This window comes from Amphiprion ocellaris, chromosome 13, assembly GCF_022539595.1.
Source record: "Amphiprion ocellaris isolate individual 3 ecotype Okinawa chromosome 13, ASM2253959v1, whole genome shotgun sequence".
In the NCBI taxonomy this organism is placed as follows: domain Eukaryota; kingdom Metazoa; phylum Chordata; class Actinopteri; family Pomacentridae; genus Amphiprion; species Amphiprion ocellaris.
The window spans coordinates 26,866,521-26,890,392 of record NC_072778.1 but is presented as its reverse complement, the minus strand read 5'-3'; the positions used below and the strand labels follow the sequence as shown (position 1 = coordinate 26,890,392).

Here is a 23,872-nt window from a genome sequence, read left to right as displayed (position 1 = left end):
CACAGCTTATCAATAACCACATGCAAGGGACCCTTCATAATGTGTGCAATATGTTTTTTAACCCACTCAGATATATTGTTGGTAAACATTGCCCTCATGATGGGATGGGCTTCCAGCAGTGCACTGATGTGTATGATAGAAAGATGGCTTAACTACAGAGTGAGGGATGGAGGACAATTCATGACTACACTCTGTGGCTGAGACCTGAAATGAGCTTTTTTCCAATTACTGTGGGACATATTGTCAATTAAGCTCTGCTTATTTTGCTTTGATTCCTTGCATTCAAACTGATACATAAAAATGTGTGTATCGTGTGACCCTTATATCCTTTTGAGTTATGTGGCTTCTCATGTTTCCTGCCAGGGGAAAGTAGTTTTCTGAAGTTGAACTCAGCAGATTTTCTGTCATTTTTACAATTGGCTTCGGGGTTAGGTCTCTTCTGTCCTTCATACATACATGTCCAGTGCTGTTTAAATAATAGCATTCAGTCTCAGTCAGAGGAGATAGCCAGTATTTTGTTAGTTTTAGCCTAGTTTTAGTAAACTAAAAAGAAGAATGTTTGTCTCGTTTTCACCAGTGGTGTATCAGTCTTACTTTTGCATTTTTAATTTTTATATCCGCTAAGCACTGCGAAGCCATAGTTATCATCCTCTTTGTGCATGGTTACCATAGTTACATGTGGTATTCTCTCCTATGCCAAGGTTAATGGAAAAGGCTCACTGTTCGTGTACCTCTGCTCTTCAGTGATACAACAGACAGACTTCCTTTAGTGCAGGGGTCGGCAACCCACGGCTCTGGAGCCACATGCTGCTCTTTCATCCCTCTCTTGCGGCTCCCTGTAGCTTTGGAAAATAAATAATGAATATTTGATTAAAATTTATTTTATTTTAGTTGGTTAGTTTTAAAATGTAATTCTAAATTTGAAGATTATGGTCATCTTGTAACATCAAAATAAAACGTGTTTAATTTTTTTGTCAGTGAAAATATGCGTCACAACCGCTAATGTGCGACACCTGCCACCGCACGGGTATTCATTTGGAGTCTTGTTGATCTTTGGATTCACAGGTGTGTGAGCAGGTCTTCTCCAACATAAACTTTATTAAAAACAAACATCGCTCGGGCCTCACAGACTACAGCTTACAATCCTGTGTGAAGATGACGGTGACGTCATACAGACCTGATGTTGAGATGCTGTGCGTTGAGTTTCAGGAGCAAAAATCACATTAACCAAGTAAGGTAAATAGTAGTGGTAGGATGCAATTGAAAAAAAAAAACAATCTAAGTAATTACAGACTTTGTGATTAATTAATTGTGATTAATTACATTTTTGTAAAATAGCAAAATTTGAAAAAATGAGCAAAGTTTTTCAATTCAAATTGTATCTTCTTCATGGCTGGAAAACAGACTTTAGGTTCATTAGCGCCATCTACTGGGCTGTAATGTGCATCAGTGTCACCGGTATGCCAAAAATTAGGGAACCGAGAAAGGCACTAATAAATGCACTATTTTTTTAACGCATTATTTTTTCTTTAATTAATTCGTTGAAATGAACACATCCAAATCCGTTAGACTGTTTTTGAGTAACATGGCAAGCAGACCGATAGACAGATGGACAAACCAACTCCAATTGTTACGTAACGTGCATTCCTTGGAGTAACAATCAATATGATACAAAAACATTTTGACAATATTTATTGTTACTTAAATTTAAGTATGCAGTTATATAAGGCTGCAGATATATATATAATGTTCATTATATAAAAGGAAGCCTGCACTTAAAATAAGAGAAAATAAATGAAACAGCTTTTGAAGAAGTGCATCTTGAAATAAGATTCTTAACTTGTGAAAAATAAAGTTTAGCTGCAGCTTTTTCCTTTTTTCTTTGTCTCACATCTTGACTGAACTGTCTCAACCAACTTTACAATATATAAATCTCAACAAATCTGAACAATTGATCACTTTTACAGTTTCTCTTTCTTTCCCTCCTATATCCCACTCCCATACTTTCTGTTGCTTAGGGAGAGCATTGAGCTGCAGCGTGCCCTGCCAGGATTTTAAATCTATTCCTAGGGTTAATGTAATTTTGTTTTATCCATAGCAGTTCGTTGATTTCATAAATGCAGCACACTGTAGTTTTTTTAATACATAGCATAAAGGTTAAAAAAGCCATGTATGCAGTGTTATCTTCATTTTAAATGTCAAAAGGGTTTTGTGGCTTCCGGTGTTTGCTTTTCGGTTAAAAATGGGCCCAAATGACTCTTTGAGTGTCTAAGGTTGCAGACCCCTGCTTTAGTGAATCCAATTTCATTTCCAAAGTTTGTCAGCCGTTTGAAGAGAGTCAATCCCTTGATGGATCTGGGATTAACATGTATGGGCTAAGCGTGATCATGATGTCTTCTTTCTTTTGTCTAGGAGTCATTCTTTTTATTAAAAGCAATTCTTTAGGGCACCCAGATAGCTCAGCTGGCTAAGCTGGCGACCCATAAAACGGGGGCTATATTCCCCGACGCAGCAGCCTTGAGTTCAAATCAAGCCCATGGCCATTTACTGCATGTCATTCCCTCACTCTTCTACCCACTCTTCCTGTCTCTCTCTCAACTGTCCTAAATAATAAAGGCAAAAAAACTTTTTAAAAAAAAGTAGTTGTTTATTTCTATTTATTATTTCCAATTCTTACATGATCCACTCGTTTCACTGTGGCATAGTAACCGCACTGCTAAGAAGCATTTTGATGGTGAAATTGCAGAGCAAAACATGCACACCAGTGTGCAAGTATAAATGTACACAACACTGCAGACCGCTTGTATAGACTATGGCACAGTTCTGTGTAGATTCAAAATGGGTACTAATCAAGCTTTAGTCTATCTCTATATATAATCAGGGGTCCAGAAATCTGAGACTACATTGAAAATCTGTCATATTTCATATAAACCTGGAATTTGTCAGAAACTTGATGATTTAGGAAAAATAAATGGCATATGATATGAAGAAGAGACATTTCAGATTATGCACTATTTCTAATTCAGCAATCAAATTGAAGCAAATTTGTTGCATTGACATCATTTACTTCTTTCTACAAAATGTCAGATTTCCTTAGTTTGCATCCTTTCCAGTGATGCAGCATTCAGGTGATACTCATCAGGGGCTTGCTTAAAGTCATTTCCATTCCATCACGCTTTCTCTTCTGCAGGCCTGTTCCATGGTGGATCTGCTGTTGTACTTAAGATTATTATCCTGCTGAAAGGTCTACTTCTGCTTCAACTTCAGCTTTCATACAGATGTTCTCACATTATCTTCATGATCTTCTTTGGTATGATGCAGAATTCATAGTAGAATTAATGACTGGAAGTTATCCTGTCCTTGGAGCAGTTAAGCAACCCCAAACCATAACATTTCCAGCACCATGCTTCACAACTGAATTGTTACCAAACAATTCTATCTTTGAATTAATCATCCAGAGCACATTATTCCAAATGGTCTGGTAATTGCCTATATGATAAATGGCAAACTGTAGTTTTGCCCTAATGTTGTTTTGGCCAGTGAAGGCTTTTTCTAATCTGGGCAATCTCTTTCTCACTGTGGACATATTCATTTTGACACCAGTTTGTTACAAGAGTGACGAGGTGAAGTTATTGGGTTCTGCTTGGAGACTTGTTTTTTGCATCAAATGGTCAGCTCTTGAGCTAAAGTTGTAAATGTAAATGTAAATGTAAATGTAAAAATGCATGTTGCACAGTGCTGTAAAAAGGAAACACTCGCCTTATTTGGTATGTGTTTTAGTATTTTTAAATTGTGTCACATCTTCAAATTAAATCTAACATAAAACAGATGCAACCTGAATATACACAAAATACAAGTTTTAAATTACCTCAATCTAAGACCAGCTGGGCCTGTGTGAAAAAGTCACATCCAAGCCTGATTTCTGACCCCCCTGCCCTCAGCCACCAGCCTGCCGCCACACTCCACCTGTTCCCCGCTCAGCCACTTCCAGTGTACCACCCCTTTTAAGTTCCCTTTCCATCTCCGAGCAAGACTAGCGTTGTGTTTTTGTCGTGTCAGTGTTTCTAGATTAGCCGTTTAGTTGTATAGCTTGTTAGTTGTCTATATCTTGTTTTTGGTTCATAGCTCTCCTGCCTAAGTTATACCTTATGCAGGTTAGCCTTTCATTTGCTAAATTTTGTGTTCACTCTGGTAGTTGTGATTCCGCCCGTTCACTACAGGACCCTATGCCCTTTTTCGTTCCGGTCACTTCCTGTGTACGTAGTGTTTCCTGTGTAGTCCTTTTGACTGCTGTTGTAGTTCTTTATACCTTTGTGCTTGTTGTAAGTAAATTTCTTAAAAATCACCAACTCCTGGTGTCGTGTCTCTGCTCCTGCACTTGAGCCTCTGTTTAAGGAATCGTAACAACAACTGTTGCTAGCACTACAACAAAATTATGGAGGTAGTCCTGGACTTGAGTATGAAAATAAATCTAAAATTTTGCATAAGTATAAGTAAGTATATAAATGAATTTATCACAATTTAAACAACAATTCACAGTAATTAAAACAACGAACTAGGAATGCCATGTCAATTACACAGTCGTTAAACAGTATGCATTGCATTGTGTGTGTGTGTGTGTGTGTGCGTGTGCGTGTGCGTGTGCGCGCGCGTCCGTGTGTGTGAATTTGAATGGTGGGAGGGATGAGGTGTCAATGATCTGTTGTACGTTTAACAGTCTGACACCTCTGGGGAAGAAGCTATTTTTTAAGTCTTGTGGTACGGGCCTGAATAGTTCTCTATCTCCTTCCACAGGAAGAATAAGCAATTCTCAAACATAAACAGGGAAAGATTAAACAACAGTCAATGCATGGACTCCCCTTAGAACTTCCATTGCGTTTAAGTGTGCAAGGGACTTGAGTTTACACTGCCATTGCACTGGATGCAATCGTAATTTTGCCATTTTGTTTTGCTAAACATACAGTTATCTGAGTAAACTCTATGCAAACCTTTTACCTCTCAGTGTGAAGTAGTTTTGAATGCTATCTTTAGTAACTATCGGCTGTCCCTTCATCCATAGATACGTAACATTACTGCTTTATCAGTATGTTAAACTAGAATTTCTAGCTTTTTGCAGAATTATAATTTGCTAAACGCAGAAATTGTGTCCCCGTATGATTATAATTTGCAATCCTATGTGTGTCTTTACTTCTACTAAGTTTCCTGTTGCCATATTATTGTAGTTAATTTAATGATTAGGTCATGCTCTTTATGTAGTTATAGGAGGCATAGGAGCTATAGGAGGATGTACCCAATCATGCCACTACCAGCGGTGCCAAGATGGGGCTACAGAAAGTCTTGGGATGACACACAAAATCAAAAGCATAATAGACAAGGAGAAAAAATGCCATAGTCCAGACTTTATAGTCGGTTTTTTTTTTAAATTTCAAACTTCAAAAAATGCTGTACAAGTGTGATGATTATTTGTCAAACTACAATAACTCTTGTTACAATAAAATATGTTTACATTGTTAGGTTACCCATTGCTGTATTTCAGTAGTTGCTTAATTTATTGGAGAGCTCATGTGCTGTAATGCAGCCGTTCACACAGTAGTGTCCCTTCTGCAAATGTCTTGCTGTGAAGTTGAAAAATTTCTCTCTTAAAAAAGCTTGAAATAAACAAATGAATCTCACTGTCATAGTAAAATAAGACCCCGTTGTGATGAAGCTCAGGATTCAGCTGTAAATGGAATGATTGAAGAACAGCTTGTAAACTGTGACTCTGTGTGACAGCTTCCCTGTGTGAGGTGAAGTAGACAGTCATTTATCGTTAGATCCGGATAATTCCTGTTTCCATGTTGAATATCATTATAATTGTTAATAATCGATGATTTTAAAATACACATAACTCTAATCCTGTGGAGACACTTGTGTGTATCCTTCTGATGTTGAAGGTAGTTATTAAACTCAGAGGAAAGACTTCTACAAACAGTTGAAGGCAACAAACTAAATTTCAACTCCTGTTAAAATGTTGAGGTCCGGCTCTGTTCTTCTGTGAACTAAAGGCACTCCAACTGTGTGTTTGCGCTCTCAGTCTTGTCTATGTTCAGCTGCACAGCCGACTACCTGCTGCTATGCACACAGGTGTCACAGTCACTAGTGCTGCTTTCACTTGCACTTTGACACTGTAGTTGCATTCACTGACTTGGACATTGGAGCTTCAGTGAATGAACTTGACCTATCAGATGAGGGGTGGTTAATGACACTTCAGGGGTGGGCATGGCTTCCATTGCACTCAATGGAGGGCCTCTGGCCACTATTGCAAAAAGCCTACTGTTACCCCTTTTCGACCAAAAAGAACCAGGTACTTGTTCGGTGCTAGTTCAGTGCTGGTGCTTAGTTAGTTCAAATCTTGTGCCTCCTAAGAACTGGTTTGCTTTTCCATTGACAAGGAGCCAAGTTGAAGCCACGTCATTGTGTCATCGTAAAGCGTCAGTACGTCACTGCATGTGTAGTCGTTCAGCAACGTTGGCGCACTGTAAACATGCAAATGCCGTTCCTGACTTTGCAAGCCTACATTGCGATTCAGAACCAAATAATCAAACTGTTAGTGGCTACCTGTCTTCATCATAGTCAAGCAACAGCGACTAGGTTTGAGAAGACGGGTAATTGCCAGAGATGTTGATTCTTAACAGTGAATGTATTCGTGTTAGCTTAGCTACTTAGCTTCGACTATGCATCCATTCAAACGAACGCAAGAAGTTGATGATAGTATCTATGTTTATCTTTATCGATGGTCTTAAGGCTAATTGCGAGGCAGAGGTCTGTTGTCTTAGTACATCTGCGACTGTGCTACTGGTGGGACACAACTATACCGGATTTCCAAACGGTCATAAGACATTGATATTTTTATTGTGATATACCCTCCACCATTGTTAGCTTTTGTTTCAATAAATTGTTTAAGATGAGGAAATCACTATTGTATGTTTCTACTTAAATGCCCTACTTTCATGATATAATATCATTACAGCATGAACTTTTTACATTTTCCATAAATTTCATCCTGAAATTGAATAACTTTTTGTGAGTGGTGTATGTAGACACGTCATCTAAGCACACTGGCTTCACCCGAGAGGCTCCCTCTAACTTTGACTGAATTTCATATGAAGACCACAGTTCCAGGAAGCACTGGGTCTCCTCCCCAGACCGCTGCTGCTTGGATATGGCATCCATATTTACCGGTTTTCAAAACAGAAACACTAAACACTACTACTACTCGCTCAGCTGCTTAAAAATGGCAGTTCTATGTTTTCACCGTTGATCGTCGGTCACCGTAACCCCGCCCCCAGCCCGTGATGTTCTCGGTTCTCAACTCTGGTTTTCAGCAAAGAGTTGGTGCCTGAAAGGTACCAGTTTTTGGAACCTGGAGCTGGTGCTCAGTTAGTGGAAACACAAAGAAATGGTGCTAAATCATGCAGTGGTTCAGACTTAGCGCTGGAGCCAGCTTTCTCGAAAAGGAGTATGTGAAACTGTGAAACTGAAAAGTCTAAATCTTTGCCGGAAAAAATATATATTATATTTTTGACTTTCGTAAGCAGAGCAGACTTTTACTAACATTTAAACAAATGTCCAAACAGCTGTGATGAGGCTCAGGACTCATCCTGAGAAGGGTTGCTATATAATGAACAGTAAGTACATGGTGTGTCTTGCTGTTCTGTCCCTGTCAGTCCTGTCTCTTTGTTGGGGATATTTCATAATTATAAGTCATTAAGTTACTGCTGTTGTTGCATGTGCATAAATGTGGGCAACTCTGTTTTGAGATGCTCATCTTTATCCCGCTGCTGTTTGATGCTGTAGGTGCATAATAACCTCAGAGGAAAGACACCTATAAGTAACAAATAAAACATAAGCCTCATATAACACATGGTAGAGACTCGTTCATCTGATCAGGTGCAGACTTTTTTTATTGCAATAAAATTTTATTTTTATGCAATTGTAGACTTAAGATATGTGAGTTGTATAGCAAAGTCAATGACACAAAATTAGTGCGATGCTTTAAGGTGAATGTTAGTGCTGAAATGTGGAACAGAAACCTCTCCAAATTGGTTCACGCAATACAAAGTAAGTTATAATCGTGTTTCTACCTGTCTCTTAATGTGACTGCATTCAGTTCAGACTCGTGCCATGTTAAAGTTGCCATGTAAATGTTGCTCGGTCCAACCTAGTAAGACAGTTGTTGCAACTTTTCTGAAACACTGACCATTAAGACATGGAGTTAGCACATTTAGATGGGATAAGATTAAAAGAAAAGACTGCTAGTTTGAAAGGGGCTTATGTTATCACTGTAGCGTTGTGAACAGGTAGTTTTGAACTTGCACTGTATTAGTTGTCTTCAAACGGAGAATGCCTTGAATGGTTCAACAAACTGCCAGCCTCTGTCACTTCAGTAACACCTTGATGACCCTCAAACCTTACTTCTACTCAAGTATTAAATGTACGTTTTGTATTTAGAGTTTGTTTAAAGATCTTGCACAGTTTAGTATGAGATACATACAAACATATATAAAATCAGGGATTCGTCAACTAATTTTTCTGCTTTTTTTTAATACTTAAATGACAGCAACACTTGTGCTGGCATAGATTCATAAATTTCTGTGAAACATGACGATTCATGCAGGGGCAGACTGGCCATCTGGCATACCGGGCACTGTCCCGGTGGGCCGGTGTCTAGTGGGGGCTGGTCAACAGGTCGCCCTGGACCTGTAATCCGTAAATTGTAACGGGATTTTAAATTTCACCGGTCACTTCTATTATCCCGGTGCAGCTTTTCCAGTGTTTACGGCATTGGTTATCAGCTCAAGAACACACAGACCAATTACGTACGAGTTCAGACATCCCATGTGATGCTACTCAGCCAATGAAGTCTCTGCATTGCAGCTGCTAAAGCTTAGCGGCTAAACATTGAAGCTCTGCATTGAGAAAACAGCTGAGAGGTGAGGGACAGACGAGAAGATAGACAAAATAGAAAGACAACGCGATACTGAGAGGAAAGTAGCCCTGCACATGTTGACTATGTTTGGATCAACATACAGCTGTGAGGCAGCTTCTCAACTATGAACATAATCAAAAGTAAATATGATTCCAGACTTACCAATGGGCTCCAAATGTGTCTGATGATCCCCTTGACACCGTTCAGGCCACAATTCAAAATACTGGCGGGACAAGCTGCAGCTCAGTTCTCCCATTAAGCAGCAGGGGATATAAGGGGAGTGATATAAGACAGGAAAAATGTAAAAGTGTTCAATTGTTTACATTTTTTGACATTTGAGTATTGCTATAGATGTATATAAGTTGGTTCAGGTTGTTCAGTCATTATTTTTTCAAGTTCTGCACTTTATTTTAAGATGTACACTTATATCAAAAGTTATTCATTTATAAATGTCAAAATGTTTTTAAACCGTACTCAGTTTATTTGATTTGACGGTCAGTTATTGATTACATGCAGACACTAATAAAACTAATAGGTTACATCAACATTCATCACTCTAACTCATGTTAGACATTATGATGTTCCGGATCTTTGCTTTGATAAATGTTCACTGACTGGACCTCTTTGAATATTAGTTGAATACCCCTGCTCTACTGGATTGCAATTTTTTTCTCCAACTCGTGAACAAGTTTGTATAGGTCTCTAAAGATGTTTTGGAATTTTTATTCTGAAAATCCAACCTTTCTGTCAGTTTTTGTCCTTGCATTCAAAAATGAGTGCTTGATTCAGTCAACCGATAATGTTCTGGGCCAGTCTGGGCTAAAAATGCCAGGGCTGATTTTTTTTTTTGCCCTGGTCCACCCCTGGATTCATGCAATCCAAGCATGATCTGACAGTGTTCCAAATGGCCTACTACAACTTGAAGTTACATAAACACAACATATAAGCAGGCCCACTTGTGTGTATGTAAGCAATTACTACACAATCCTGGAATGATGTGAGCGATTGATTGTGTTTGTGCAGTGTGTGTCCTACTTCAAGCCTTGGTGTTCAAAGTGGGTCACATTAGAACCCAGCTGCAGCACGGCAACACACTCGGTCACTCATTTTCTCTCTATCTCACACGCACACACACAGACACACACACAAAAGTAGTAATAGCAACAAAGAGCAACTGGGGATGCGTTGTCATGGCAACCCTCTTGGTAGCCCACCCACAAGCTTGTATGTCGGGAGAGCTTTATGCAGTGAGGGAGGGAGGGGGGGGACACGGGTGCAGAGAGAGGCAGTTTGTGATTGGTCACACCCCCTTTGTCTTTGTGTGGTGCAAGGCATTGTGGGTAGCCCTCGACTGAACGCTCATTTGTGCGTGTGAGTGGGAAAGAGCGAATGGAGGGGTGAATAAATTGTGTGCGTGTATATGTAAGTGCGCGTGCACATGTTCACGTCCGTGCGCGCGTGAGAACGGCGAGGTCGACGCCTGTGTATGTAAAGAGAGAGAGAGGGGGAGGAGCAAAATGTGTATGTGTGTGTGAGTGAGTGAGAGAGTGAGAGAGGAGGATAATGTGCGCGTGTTTGTGTGAGAGATATCTGCGCTAATACAAGGAGCTACAGGCCACCGCTTTTCCAGTGGATTCTATTTTTTAACAATCGAGTGGATTACTGTCAGCTGGGGTATGAATATATATTCCTGTGGCTCTGTCTGTCTGTGTGTCACATTCTCCCATTAGCTGGCCTGTTAGCAGCAGCTGCTAGGTAGCATTACTAGCATAGCGCCACAAGTTCACAGAGACGAGGAGAGAGAGAAACCACCACAGGCGCTAGAAGGATAGAACCAGACATACTGCAGGAGAGATAGATAATGGAGGTTTAAAGATAGCGTGAGAAATGGAGGGATGAAGGGAGAGAGGAATGGAGTGTGAGTGAGGGAGGGAGGGAGGAAGAGAGAGCATGACAAAAGGAGGAGGTGTGGTTTAGTGCTGTGGACAAAGGAGGCTGGCTGATTGTTTACTACCACTGCAGTGAGAGACATGGATAACCAGTGTTCCATCATTTAGCCCTAAAACTCTCTCCTCCTGTCTGCATTTTGTTGCCTTTACCGTCTAGTTCACACAGCTTGGTCTGTTTTTCTTCGTCATAGTTTTTCTCTCACTATATGTATATAATTTCTCTTGTTCCTTTACTGCCTAGCTTAGTCTCCCCCCACTCTGTTTTTGGTTAGTGCATTAGTAATGGAGGGAGCAGGGCTGGAAGCTAACGGCAGCTGCTACAAAATGGCTCTTCTATATATACCTTCAGTTTAGTGATTTTGATGCTGGAGCAGAAACACCAAAGCCTATGAAGGTTCTGAAAACCGTTAGTACAGCTCAACAGTTTCTCCTTTCAGTCCATACTGAAGACATGCATTTATCAACATAATGTGTTATATCTCTGTGAATGAGGGCCAACTCTCTGCTATGGAACTTTGTGAAGTCTTTTAATTCTTAATGGGCAATAATAAGAAGATATGCAGCAGAGTTCAGTAGTTGAAAACACTATTTGGGATACCAGTAGCAGCTGTCAATAAAAGGATCGTTTGTAGAAGTGCTAGGACTGGTCGATTGTTTTTTTTTTTTTTTTTTTTTTTTAAATTTGGGTTTTATTAAGTTCCAGGACACTCTAAATTTTACTTAAGAGGAATTCATGTGTCTTGGTTCGTACCACTCATCCTGTGAACACAGTCCCACTGTCTTTATGCCTTCTAGGAAGACAATTTGTTCAGGAGTCTCCCATGTGAGCTGCACAGGAGGCCCATACATTTGATGTATAATGCGTAATATTACCAGAACAGGGAAAATAATGTATTGCACCTTCAATACATCATTTGACTATTTGCTTGAGAGGAACAGGATTATTCTAAGAAAGCTAACCCTGGTGATATGATCAGCTCTGCTTTGCTCAGGTGACTCCAGATTTATCAGTCATTAAGACACATTCACATGCAGGACAGTGTTGTGGAGGTGGTGGGTAGTAATTATGTGTTAATAAAAGGCAACGCAGACACTACTGTTTCATCCTAAGTTCTCCTTTTACACTACTGTGGTCTTATCCAGTCTGTCCCACCTTCACTGAGTCTGTTCCAGTGTGGGTCAATTGATGTTGATAGTCATGTAAAATCATTTAGTGTGAACGTGTAACCCTTCAGATCCAGTCACTTCCACTTGTTTTATGAAGCACAAATGGCACTACGTATACATAGTTGTAATACTAGCAGAACTGTTGTATTATGGCATTAGTAGCATAGGTAGGCCCTCGCACCTTAGTGCACATTGGGGCTGCTTGGGGGAAGCTCTGTACTTTCATGATAATCGATCACTGTGCAAACAAGTAGGTTGTTATGTCCTGCATGGTGGTTGAACATGACTTGCACATTGTGTTGACTTACCATGTGGCACCAGAGAACACACAGCAGATACGCAATATGTTGTTGTTATTCCATGTGTAGAACACACCATGTAAATTTAATTTTAACCGAAACATAAATTGGCCTCCCGTGTCGTGTAGGTGTCGCTATGTCTATAATTCATTATTGACTAGGGGTAGGGGAAGTTTCCGATTTTTTTGATGCATCGCGATTCTGACGCAGACGAATTTGAATCGATTCACAAACATCCAAATTTCGATTATTTAAATCTGTTAATTAAAGTAATACAGAAGGTTCTCAATGACGTGGAACAAAGAAGCGCGGTACGCATCATCACCCACCTCGCCGTGAGATCCAAACAGCTCCTTCTAGTTTAAAAGCAGACATGTGGAAACACTTCGGCTTCTACAACATCAACAGCGGAAGCAAACTGGACAAGGGCCATGTTATATGTAATCTATGCACTGCTGCATACATTAGAGCCCAGATACACATCCTATCCTGATGCTAGTTCACCGACACCTCCATCCTGACACTCTACAACATATATAAATTAAAGGTGCATCAATAATGGATTTATAATCGAATCATAGCCTCTGAATCGTAATCGTTACCGAATTGTGAGGTGCCCATCGATTCCCACCCCTAGTATTGACATGTAGATGTGTTCAGACTCTTAACAAACGTAAAGTTTAGGTCCGTCTGGATAAGTCTAATTGTCATGCAACCAGGGCAATACTGTTCAATGAAAAATCCAAATTTTTTAAATTAACGCATCATCTAGGTTCTTAAGGATTTTTTGACCACTTTGAGTTTGATGTCATCAGCCCAAAACATCAGTGGGTAGTACATGGCGGTATTGAATATTTGCTGTTGGCATTAGGTGGTGCTGCAACTGTAACTGAGTGTTGGCACGTAGATGTGCTTAGGGCAGGACTTTTGTTCAGTGGTAGACTATATAACAGACTGATGTTGTCTGAAAAGTAAAGCCAATGCAGAAGTGCCTTAGGTCTGCTTTCTTTATAACATGCAGCAAGGGCCATCTCATCTGTTTGCAGATAGAAGTCTGATTGTATAGGAGCCTGTGACAAAATGACCCTAGTTCTCCACAGATTTACCAGCTCAGTAAACATTTTCTGTTTACATGAGGTTGTGGTCTGAATCCTAGTTTCAAGACTTTTCAAGTACAGCATGGTGTTCATATTTGTCAACTGTGTTCTCATTTAGAATAGAATAGATGATAAAATGGTATGTTTCAGGGTTGGGCTACCTTGTGATTGAGACTACCGATCACATGCGTGACTTTTAGGATTCTCCAGACAGACCCGCCACCAAATGCCAAATTTGGGGCTTCACAACATTTGCTTCCAAACAAATGGATCACAGCAGCTACATCCGCACTCTTTTATATGCAGTTAATCAAACATGAAGTTTGGGGTAGATTTGACGATGTATTTTCAAGTCACAGCAACATTCTTAATTATGGTGAAAGGTTGGAATACACCTTTCAGGCATTTACAAAGAAATTAAAAGCTTCACATTTAGATTAGACTGACCAAGTATGACCTCAGTGAGGTTCATTCTGTGGGGGCTTGTTCAGGTACATGAATGGCAAAAATTGTGCCAAAATTGCACCGTATACCAAAATGAATTAAGAAATGTTAAAAATACAATCATCATAATCTGTATTTTGTGGTAAATTATCTGCAGGTACTCCCTGAAATTGCTCACAGCCAGAGACTAAAGGTGAATGTATATATTTATTCATTCTGCATTGGAGTTTGTTTACACAGCTCTTTGCTTGCACAGAGTTTAAGGACAATGGAATTCAGCTTAACGCAGAGGCTATGGTGATGCACTTGCGGGCAGTCCTCCCTCAAGTCATCAACTCAACACCCCTCGGCGATTACGCTGTGTGTGTGTTGAATGCTGATTGGTTGGAAGTGTGGCTCAAAGTGGACAGGTTTAGACGATCCTTCTGGCATGACGAGCATGATGCCTGTTTGTGATTGCTGATGGAACAGGACTAAGTGTCACACCACTACACCATTCCACTATTACTTTTGTCTTTTCCACGGGAGAGCAAAAGCCTCAGGTGTTATAGTCTTATCCACTGTTTGCACATTACGCCTGGTTTTAAAAGACTAAGATCTGACGGATAAATGCAAAATTCAAGGCTTCAAAATGGTGGGACACAAATCAGGTGGTGATGTCACCGTCACAACATTTGTCTTTTATATAAAGTCCAAGGAAAAGCATTGTCTGATGAAGGGAGAGATGGCATTTATTACAGTTTGGATGAAGTGGATCTCATGTCTAGAAATATGACTGAAAATGAACACCGGGGGAGTTATTCCAATGACCCTTTTGAACTGAGTAAAAATGAATGTCACTATTTAAACATAACAAACAAAAAAAGACAATTAAAGCTGCAAGCAGCGTTGAATGGGTCCTTGCATGGGTCCTTGCTGGTCAGTGAATTCAAGCATGTCCACCGGATGGCGCTGCGACTGAAAGTGTATTTCTGCCTATGTATCTGGTGAAGAAGGACCTATGATCACACATGTAAAGTTTCAGGCAGATTGGAGTATGTTCAGGCTAGTTATAGAGTACCTCCTGTCCATCCACCAGGTGGCGCTATCACTGTGACTGTTTATTGGCCTATGAATGTCATCGGGCCCGGATTTTGATGACATATATAAAGTTTGAGATAGAGTAGAGCATGTACAGGCCAGTTACACAGCATTTCCTGTTTTATGGCGAAACGTCGAAATTTCGGGGGCCACCATTTCCACGTCCTCAGACTTTTGCGGAGCATTCTGATAACTGTTGATCACACATGGCTGGTGTACATTAGGGTGATGACTTTTTTACAACCTCATATCCCTGTATCATAATTTGATGAACTTTTATTAAAGATTAGATAAAATCTTACTTTTAAGGTGATTTGATAAAAAAACCTCACGCACAAAATGATTTTAAAAATTTTAATTATCAGCTTTTTGGCCAGAATTTATCAACTTCAAAACAACTACCAACACTTAGATTATCTTTTAAGGCATTGAATCATTTACTTTTCTATGGTTGGTGCATTTGGTACTGTTTGTGAATGCTTCTTTGGGCTTAACAAATTTAGTCCCATTGATAGTAATAGTGATTTTTTCAAAGTGGTTTGTGCGTGACCTTTTTCAATATTTCAACAGAATAAATGTCATTTTAATCATTAATAGGCAAAAGTTCATTCATTAGTGCTACAGGAAATAATTTTTGAGAAAAAAAAGTCAAAAAGTCATTACCCTAGTGTACATCCTGGCCAAATTGCAGCTCTGTTGGAGTTACCCGGTTTAATTTTATAGCTTTTGAAAATGTGCAAAAATTGGTCCAAAATTGTCCAAATATGACACATAATCCAAAATGGCTGACTTCCTGTTGTGTTTTGGCCATGGTTGTAATAGACTTTTTTGTGTGCCTTGACGTGTTACATATGTGTAGCAAATTTCATAGCTGTAGATGACATATACTGACTGTAGTAAATGTTTGAAAATTTCCAGGTGCCGCTATTAAGCCATTTTCACACACACCTATGCAATTCCCCCAGAATACCACATTTTTCGCCAGTCCTGATGTGTGTGCAGAGTTTGACGCATTTTGGAGTATTTTAAGGCCGCCAAATTTGAGTTTCAAAAAACGGGAAAAGAATCTCGGGCTAATAATAAACCCATGGGTTTCAATAGGGTCTTCATACATTCGGTGCTCGTACCCTAAATATAGATTATGGAATAAATGCCTGTCTTTTACACATTAATACTCAATCAGGTAACTGTTCATCAGACCTGTTTTTTCTTAATTAATTTTTCTTCAGTATTATTCACTTCAATATCCAGTATAATGGCGGGCAGGTACATTAATTTTACTGTCACCCTTGTCAGTTATCTTGCTGATAGTGCTGTAACCTCACTGCATATAACATTTGTTACTGTTGCCCCTCTAAAAATGAAAGCAATGGACCAGAAGGCTAGCTCTGTGGTACAGTTTGTAAATGGGTACCTTAAAGTAGACATTGTGAAAGCTAGAAAGGCAGTAGCGTTTGACTAATTTAGAAGAATTTTACCTAGCCTGGACAGATAATCACAACTGTCGAGCTCTCTGAATTAATGAGCACGAGTTTCTTTACAAATAAAATTGTCTGTTGAGGGAAAAAAGTCAAATCCCTCCCACAACTGTCAGATTTGTTATCAAGTACAGTAGCTTTAGCATTATCAACATTTGTCAGACAGATTTTAATTTTGTATGTTGATAATAGTTCTTTCGTGTACATAAATGTCGGTCATGGAGTTCAAACTATTTCTTTGCTACAACCAATACTTTTTTACCACATATATACTTCCCTGAGGCAATATTATTGGGAAAACATAAGTGTGCAATACTGTAAAGATATCACTCACCAGCATTTATGTATGAAACCAAATAAAATAAAGACTATTTAACGTTAGTACAGTACAGATGAAGGTGCTGTATTTTGGATTTTAATCTGAGGTCTGAGTTCACAGTCATATCAGGGGATAGATACAAGAAAATGTCTAAGTCACTGAATATACTTTTAACTACATTCTATCATTTTAAAAAGAAAAGAATAAATTGCATGTGGAATTCTGTCAAGAGCATACCATCCTCAAAAAATTAGGGACCAAGCAAGTCAGGGTCCAAGTTCTTAACAAGCTTTATGAGAGAGTAGCAAAGACAAAGTCACTGTTGAAAAAAGCTCATGTCAAGTCTTGACTAGAATTCACCAGTAAGCATGTAGGACACTTTGAAGTCAACTGGAAGGCTCTTTGTTCTTATTGGACCAAAACTGAAGCTCTTTGGCCATCAGACTAGAGACTGTGTTTGCCAGACTCCAAACACGGCACATTATCACAAAAACCCCGTTCCCACTGTGAAGCATGGTGGTGGCAGCATGGTGTGGCGCTGCTTCTCGGCAGTAGTCCGTGGTAGACTTGTGAAGGTAAAGGGTAAAATGTATGCAGCAAGGTAGAGGGAAATTATCTTGGAGGACAACTAGATGCAGTCTGTATGAGACTTGCTACTTAGGGAAGACTTTTTTTTCCAGCAAGACAGTGACTCAGAGCATATAGCCAAAGGTACAGAGTGGCGCTTTAAAAACAACAAGGTTAATGCTCTGGTAGTCGAGTCAGTGCCCAGACGTCAATACAATTGGAAGTTTGTGACTGGAATTGAAAAGGGATGTTGGCACTCACAATCCCTATGCAACCAGACAGACCTTGAGTAGATTTGCACACAAGAATGGGGTAAAATTGCATGTGCAAAGCTGATTAAGACCGATCCACTCAAGCTCAGTGCTGTAATTGCAGGCAAAGATGCCTCTACTAAATCCTGACTTGAAAGAAATGTAGTCACTTACTTTACATTTTATATTTTTTTTTAACAATTGACATTACTTTGTAGAAACGTTTTAACTTTGACATGAAAGGAGCATTTTTTGTAAATTCTTGTCAACAAAGCCAAGCTATATTGACTATGATTAAATGTTGAAAAGCAATGATAGGTGAAAACTTCCAATGGGGGTGAGTACTTCACTGTGCACCTAGTAATGTGTCCATATCACTTTGACCACGGCAAGTCTGAACTGCACCCAGTCACATCAACTGATAGACACACATAAGCTACAGTGCTTACAATTGTATAAAGAAATGTTGGCAAAGACTTTTTCAACAATTCAGCACCAATATTTGTCCAAAATCACAGAGAGTGCTTAAGACACAGTTTGTGTGCCAAAATCACAATATACCTTTCTCACTCACTTTGCAATACAATTTAAAATCTATTCTGCTACAAATTTAAGTGTCCAAAAAAATAAAACTTCACTGTGATAAAAGCAGCTGAGATTAATGATACACTCAAAATTACCTGAAGGCAATTCCGAGTTTATTAAATATCAGCAGCATTGGACAGAAGCATGATCCATATGTGCATCTCTAAATCAAGAGAGAGATAAGAGACCTACTACCCATTTACAAAATTAACACCATCATTGAGAGCTTGTCTTCACACCTGACAGATTAACTATCACACACAGAATCACAGTGTAGTTTGTTGCTTCAAGCTGAGTTTATAGTTTTACATCCAAAGTATCAGCCAGAATCTATTTGATAGTTTTCAAAGCAACTGAGTTACGCACGTTTACAGAGCAGCAGTAGCTTCATCAGCTGGTTATAATCCTAGACTATCCCTGACATGGAGTGAATTGATCAGTGTCGAGTAGCAGGTCACACTGTGTGTCAGGTTAGCTGCCACACACAGTATCACAGATTATAAACTGCAGTTAAACCATCTGTTGCATAGTGACCATCCTCAGGTTGAGTCCTGAGCTCCACCACAGCAGCCAGGTTAGTTTTATTTTGCTGTTGATAACATAGTAGATAAATTATCATCACACATGGATAGGATTTTAGTGTTAAGGAAAACATAAATAACAAAGGACGTCATTTGGACTATTTCATAAGCTGCAATTAACTTTGTCTTGCATTACTATCTATTGTACATCACTTGGTGTATTGGTATGGAGCCAGCGTATGTTGTCATTGGAAATAAAGCGAGTTTGTCATTCAAAATCAAATTTGTCATTGAAAAAAAAGAATCTGTCTTTCAAAAGAAGAATTTGCCATTGAAAATGAAATTACAATTTTCAGTTTTTCTTTGTCTGTGCTTTCAGGCATAATATCATCACTTTAAAAAAAATATGAATCCAGCAAAATTACAGGCACTATGTCTGAAAAGGGATAAAGAGAACTAGCATGAAAGGTCATATTTTAATTTATCCCATATTAGCTTATTTTCATTGGCTTCCTCTACATCCATAATTGAATATAATAATTCTCCCCCTTATATAGAAAGCTCTGAATGACCAAGGTCTGTTTTTGTACACCTCATACTACTATATTATCCCAATAGCTGTTGGCTGTTTAGAAGCAGGCATATATGTGCTTCTACAGCCTCTCTACTTTCAAGGTTAGGCTTCAACCTTTCTTTTTTTGGTAAAGCTTATAGATATGGGTTGGCTCAAGTGACCCTGAATTTTCTGGAGTGTCCCAAGTGCCCAGATGTTGTGATTTATCACAGTATAAATAAAACATGGTGCATACAAAAGCCATGCCATATGATGGTCTGTGAATGGGGGCTATGCCATACTTGAAAAGGCCAGTCTCATTAGCCTTGCATATATGTCTCACTTAAATGTTTCAGATCATCAAACTAATTTTCATATAACACAAAGAAATCAAAAGGAAAAACAAAATGCAGTTTTACAATGAGAATTTAATTTATTTCTAGAAAAAAGGCTGTCTAGCTATGCTACCAATCGAACAAATGACCAAATTCATTTGACAGTTGGACTCTGTTTCACCAACCACACCCATGTATGATTACTACCAGGCCTGTTGAATCTAAACATCACTTAAATAGAACATGTCAGGGTCTGGGGCTCTGGGACTCCTGTGAACCACAGTGAGAGCCACTCTCTATGTCAGGGATACGATTATAACCAACTGATGAAATTACTGTTGTTCCGTGTGTAAATGTGCATAACTCTCTTGCTTCAAAAACAGGTCAAATAGTGAAAACCACTCCTGACCAAAAAGAACATGAAGGGTCATCTGGCATTGTGCAAAAAAATAACTAGACGCCTGACTGAACATCCTGCTGTTTCTACCCAACAATAAACCGCACTTTCAAAGTCACCTCGGATGTTTTTCTTATGCCACCTTGATGCAAGATCAGAATCAACTGAGCCTGCTCACCATTTTCAGACGTGCCACAGAGCATGATTGGATAAATTGCTGATTTTGTACCATGCAGTGCAGCTACACTACTAGTTAAAAGTTTGGACACATCTTCTATTGTTTTTTCTTTGTTTTCATGACTATTTACATTGTAGATTCTCCCTGAAGGCATCAAAACTATGAATGGACACATATGGAATTTTGAAGGAAACAAAAATCTGTGAAGTGAGTCAAAACACATTTCATATTTTAGATTAGGTCAGGTGACTGTGGAGGCCAGGTCATCAGATGCAGCACTCGATCACTCTCCTTCTTGGTCAGATAGTCCTTCCACAGCCTGGAGGTGTGGTGGGGTCATTGTCCTGTTGGAAAATAAATGATGGTCCAACTAAACACAAACTGGACAGGATGGTATGCCACTGCAGGATGCTGTGGTAGCCATGCTGGTTCAGTGTGCCGTCAGTTTTGAATAAATCACCAACAGTGTCACCAGCAAAGCACTCCCACACCATCACACCTCCTCCTCCATGCTTCATGGTGGGAACCATGCATGTAGAGACCATCCGTTCACCTTTTCTGCTCTCACAAAGATGCGGCAGGTGGACTCAAAAGATCTCAAATCTTTTGAGTCCAAAAGATCTAAGATTTGGACTCATCAGACCAAAGCACAGATTTCCACTGGTCTAATGTCTATTCCTTGTGTTTCTTGGCCCAAACTAATCTCTTCTGCTTGTTGCTTTTCCTTAGTAGTGGTTTCTTAGCAGCTATTTGACCATAAAGACCTGATTTGTGCAGTTTTGTCTGAACAGTTGATGTAGAGATGTGTCTGCTACTAGAACTCTGTGTGGCTTTTATCTGGGCTCTAATCTAAGCTGCTGTTAACTTGCAATTTCTGAGGCTGGTGACTCTGATGAACTCATCCTCAGCAGCAGAGGTGACTCTTGGTCTTCCTTTCTTGGGGCGGTCCTCATGTGAGCAAGTTTCGTTGTAGCGCTTGATAGTTTTTGCGATTACACTTGGGAATACATTCAAAGTTTTTGCAATTTCCTGGACTGTGTGACCATCCGTTCTTAAAGTAATGATGGACTGTCGTTTCTCTTTACTTAGCTGATTGGTTCATGCCATAATATGGATTCTACCAGTTGTCAGATCAGATCTGTCAACTGTGTACCAACCTGACTTCTGCACAACACAACTGATGGTCCCAACCCCATTAAGAACGCAGGAAATTCCACAAATTAACCTTGACAAGGAACACCTGTGAAGTGAAAACCATTTCAGGTGATTACCTCATGAAGCTCACTGAGAGAATGCCAAGAGTGTGTAAAGCAGTATTTAAAACAAAGGGTGGCTATTTTGAAGAATGTAAAATATAAAACATGTTTTGACTTATTTCACAGATTTTTGTTTACTACATAATTCCATATGTGTTCATTCATAGTTCTGATGCGTTCAGTGAGAGTCTACAATGTAAACAGTCATGAATATAAAGAAAAATCATTAAATGAGAAGGTGTGTCCAAACTTTTGACTGGTAGTGTATGTGAAAGCATCCACATTTGTTGTGTTTCTCCATTCATCTATTGAGGTATGAGGAGTCTGATGTAATTATCTGAATGTTAGCCCACAGGATGTTTCTGTAGACCTCTGTATTCATTACTCTCATCCTGGTTCAATCAGCTGGGGAGTTATCAATAAATGCCAGTATACCAGTTCCACTAACAGAAATGTCACTATGTCTGAGAGATGAGGCGGTGCTTTAGCTCATGAGCTGTTTCTTCTGTCTTCACACTGTCTTTTTCAAATTATTATGATGGAAATGTATTTTACTCCAAAACTCTGAGTCCATTTTGTATGACCTGCGAACTATAGCCTGGTTTTTCAGTTCAATTTTTTTCGTCTCGTTTATTTATGGTGAATTCTTTAAGGTTTGTTTTGCTTTTTTTTCTGTTATTTTATTTCAAATTGAATGGACTAAAACAGAGAGCCAGTAGTCCAGACTGTACATGTCCCAAGAGCTACTGTGCTCGGAAATGATAACCACAGAAACGTCAGAGAAATCAAAAAAGTATTAAGATACAGGCTCGCGCATTATTGCTGTTCGTCTTTTTATGAAAATTTACAAAAATGTGTCCTGAAGTAGGTAAAATACTATGTTGGGTTAATGTGTCAGCTGAATATTCTCTTCACATGTTGGCTGTCTGCACATGGTGTTGATTCCCTTTGTCACGTGGCATGGGGTTCACTTAAAAGTTCTTTATTGATGCAAATGGTTGCCGATTCACACTAGAATATGTGTGTTGCAGGTTTTTGTTAGGAGCTGAAGGTCTCTCTCATTAATTTAATTCATGTTATCCAAACATGAGGTAGCAATATTCATTTTGGGTAATACAGCCAAAAAGTTAAATCTCTGTCTCTTTTATTCAACTTCTTGATTTCAACCAATTCTTGTCTCTGAACTTAGGATAAGTTGGGATTCAGAAACAGTTTTCTTTGTTCAGTGTGTCTTTCATGTGTGTGCAATATTAAAAGGCAAATGCCACTAATGAGGCTGTTGTGCTTTTAAAGGTGCATCTAATACTGAGCAATTACTGACAGAACATACAAGAACATACTTTTCACAGTTTAGATATTTCTGCATTCTCAATGAAGACAGAAATATTCTAATATTTTGAGATTGATTTTGGCAGGTTTCATGAGCTGTAATTTTTTATTTTAATATTTTTGATAACAATGTCTAACTACACTGACTTTAATTACTTAGAATATTTAGTTTAGGATATTAGATTTGAAAAAATAGCATGATTTGGTGGATGTGCGTGGTGTTCTAGAGTACGGTAAGTCAGTCTTTGAAATGTTTTTATTTGTCCACTTAAACATGCCAGAGTGCAAAAGTTCTGCCTTCTTCTGCACCCATCCCACCACTGCAACTCAAACACATGAGGTCACTTACAATTTTGGTCAAACACTCTCACAGCCAGAAACCAGTGCTGAATAATGATATGGAAAACCCGCCTCACAAGTAGACAGGATTGACTTGTTGTGTATGTTGTGTATGATACCCTAGAAGTCTCAATCTGAGTTTTAGAGACCACCATTGGTGAACTGCTATTATGGTGGAAATACTTAGCCATGGCATTGACTGCTTTTTATTGCTCATGTTCTGTTCCACTGAAAATGCTAACAAGATAAATAACTTGATTTTTACCAGAGGCAGTCTTTAATCCAAGTGTCAGTCAAAGTAACTGATTTCTGTCTTTTCACAGGTGATGTGTCACCCATCAGTATGTCCCCGATCAGCCAATCACAGTTCATCCCTTTGGGTGAGGTTTTGCTGTTGGCTATCTCTGCTATGAACTCCACCCATAAACCTGTCACCCAGGAGGCCCTAACTGAACACCTGCAGACATGTTTTCCAGGTAACACCAGGATCAGTCACCAACCAACACCATCCGTTAAACTCTGTTCACTGCATCACAGTTAATGGTTCGAATAAAACAAACACTGTGATATATAATTAAATTCACTGTATTTATTTGCTTTGCCTTTTCATATTTTAAATCATACAAGAGCACATGGTAAATTCAACAAAGTGCTTTACATTCTTGTATCTTACTGTTGGATTGCATTTAAAATTTTCCAGGCTTTAGTTGACCAGATACAGACACATGTTGTATCTTATCCATCACTGTATTCGTCAGAT

General features: G+C 39.1%; 1 protein-coding gene across 2 annotated transcripts in view; it reads left to right on the top strand.

Annotated features, from left to right (window-relative positions):
• LOC111583589 (storkhead-box protein 2-like) overlaps window positions 1-23,872 on the top strand; it is a 73,230-nt gene that overhangs the window by 16,317 nt on the left and 33,041 nt on the right. The window contains exons 1-2 of one of the 2 annotated variants that reach the window (XM_055016611.1): window positions 10,329-10,642; window positions 23,436-23,588. In XM_055016611.1, the coding sequence (XP_054872586.1) occupies window positions 23,456-23,588 (133 nt within the window). In that variant the 5' untranslated portion in view covers window positions 10,329-10,642; window positions 23,436-23,455. Of the gene's footprint in view, window positions 1-10,328; window positions 10,643-23,435; window positions 23,589-23,872 lie in introns of those variants that run through there. The other variant, XM_055016610.1, reaches the window with a different exon arrangement.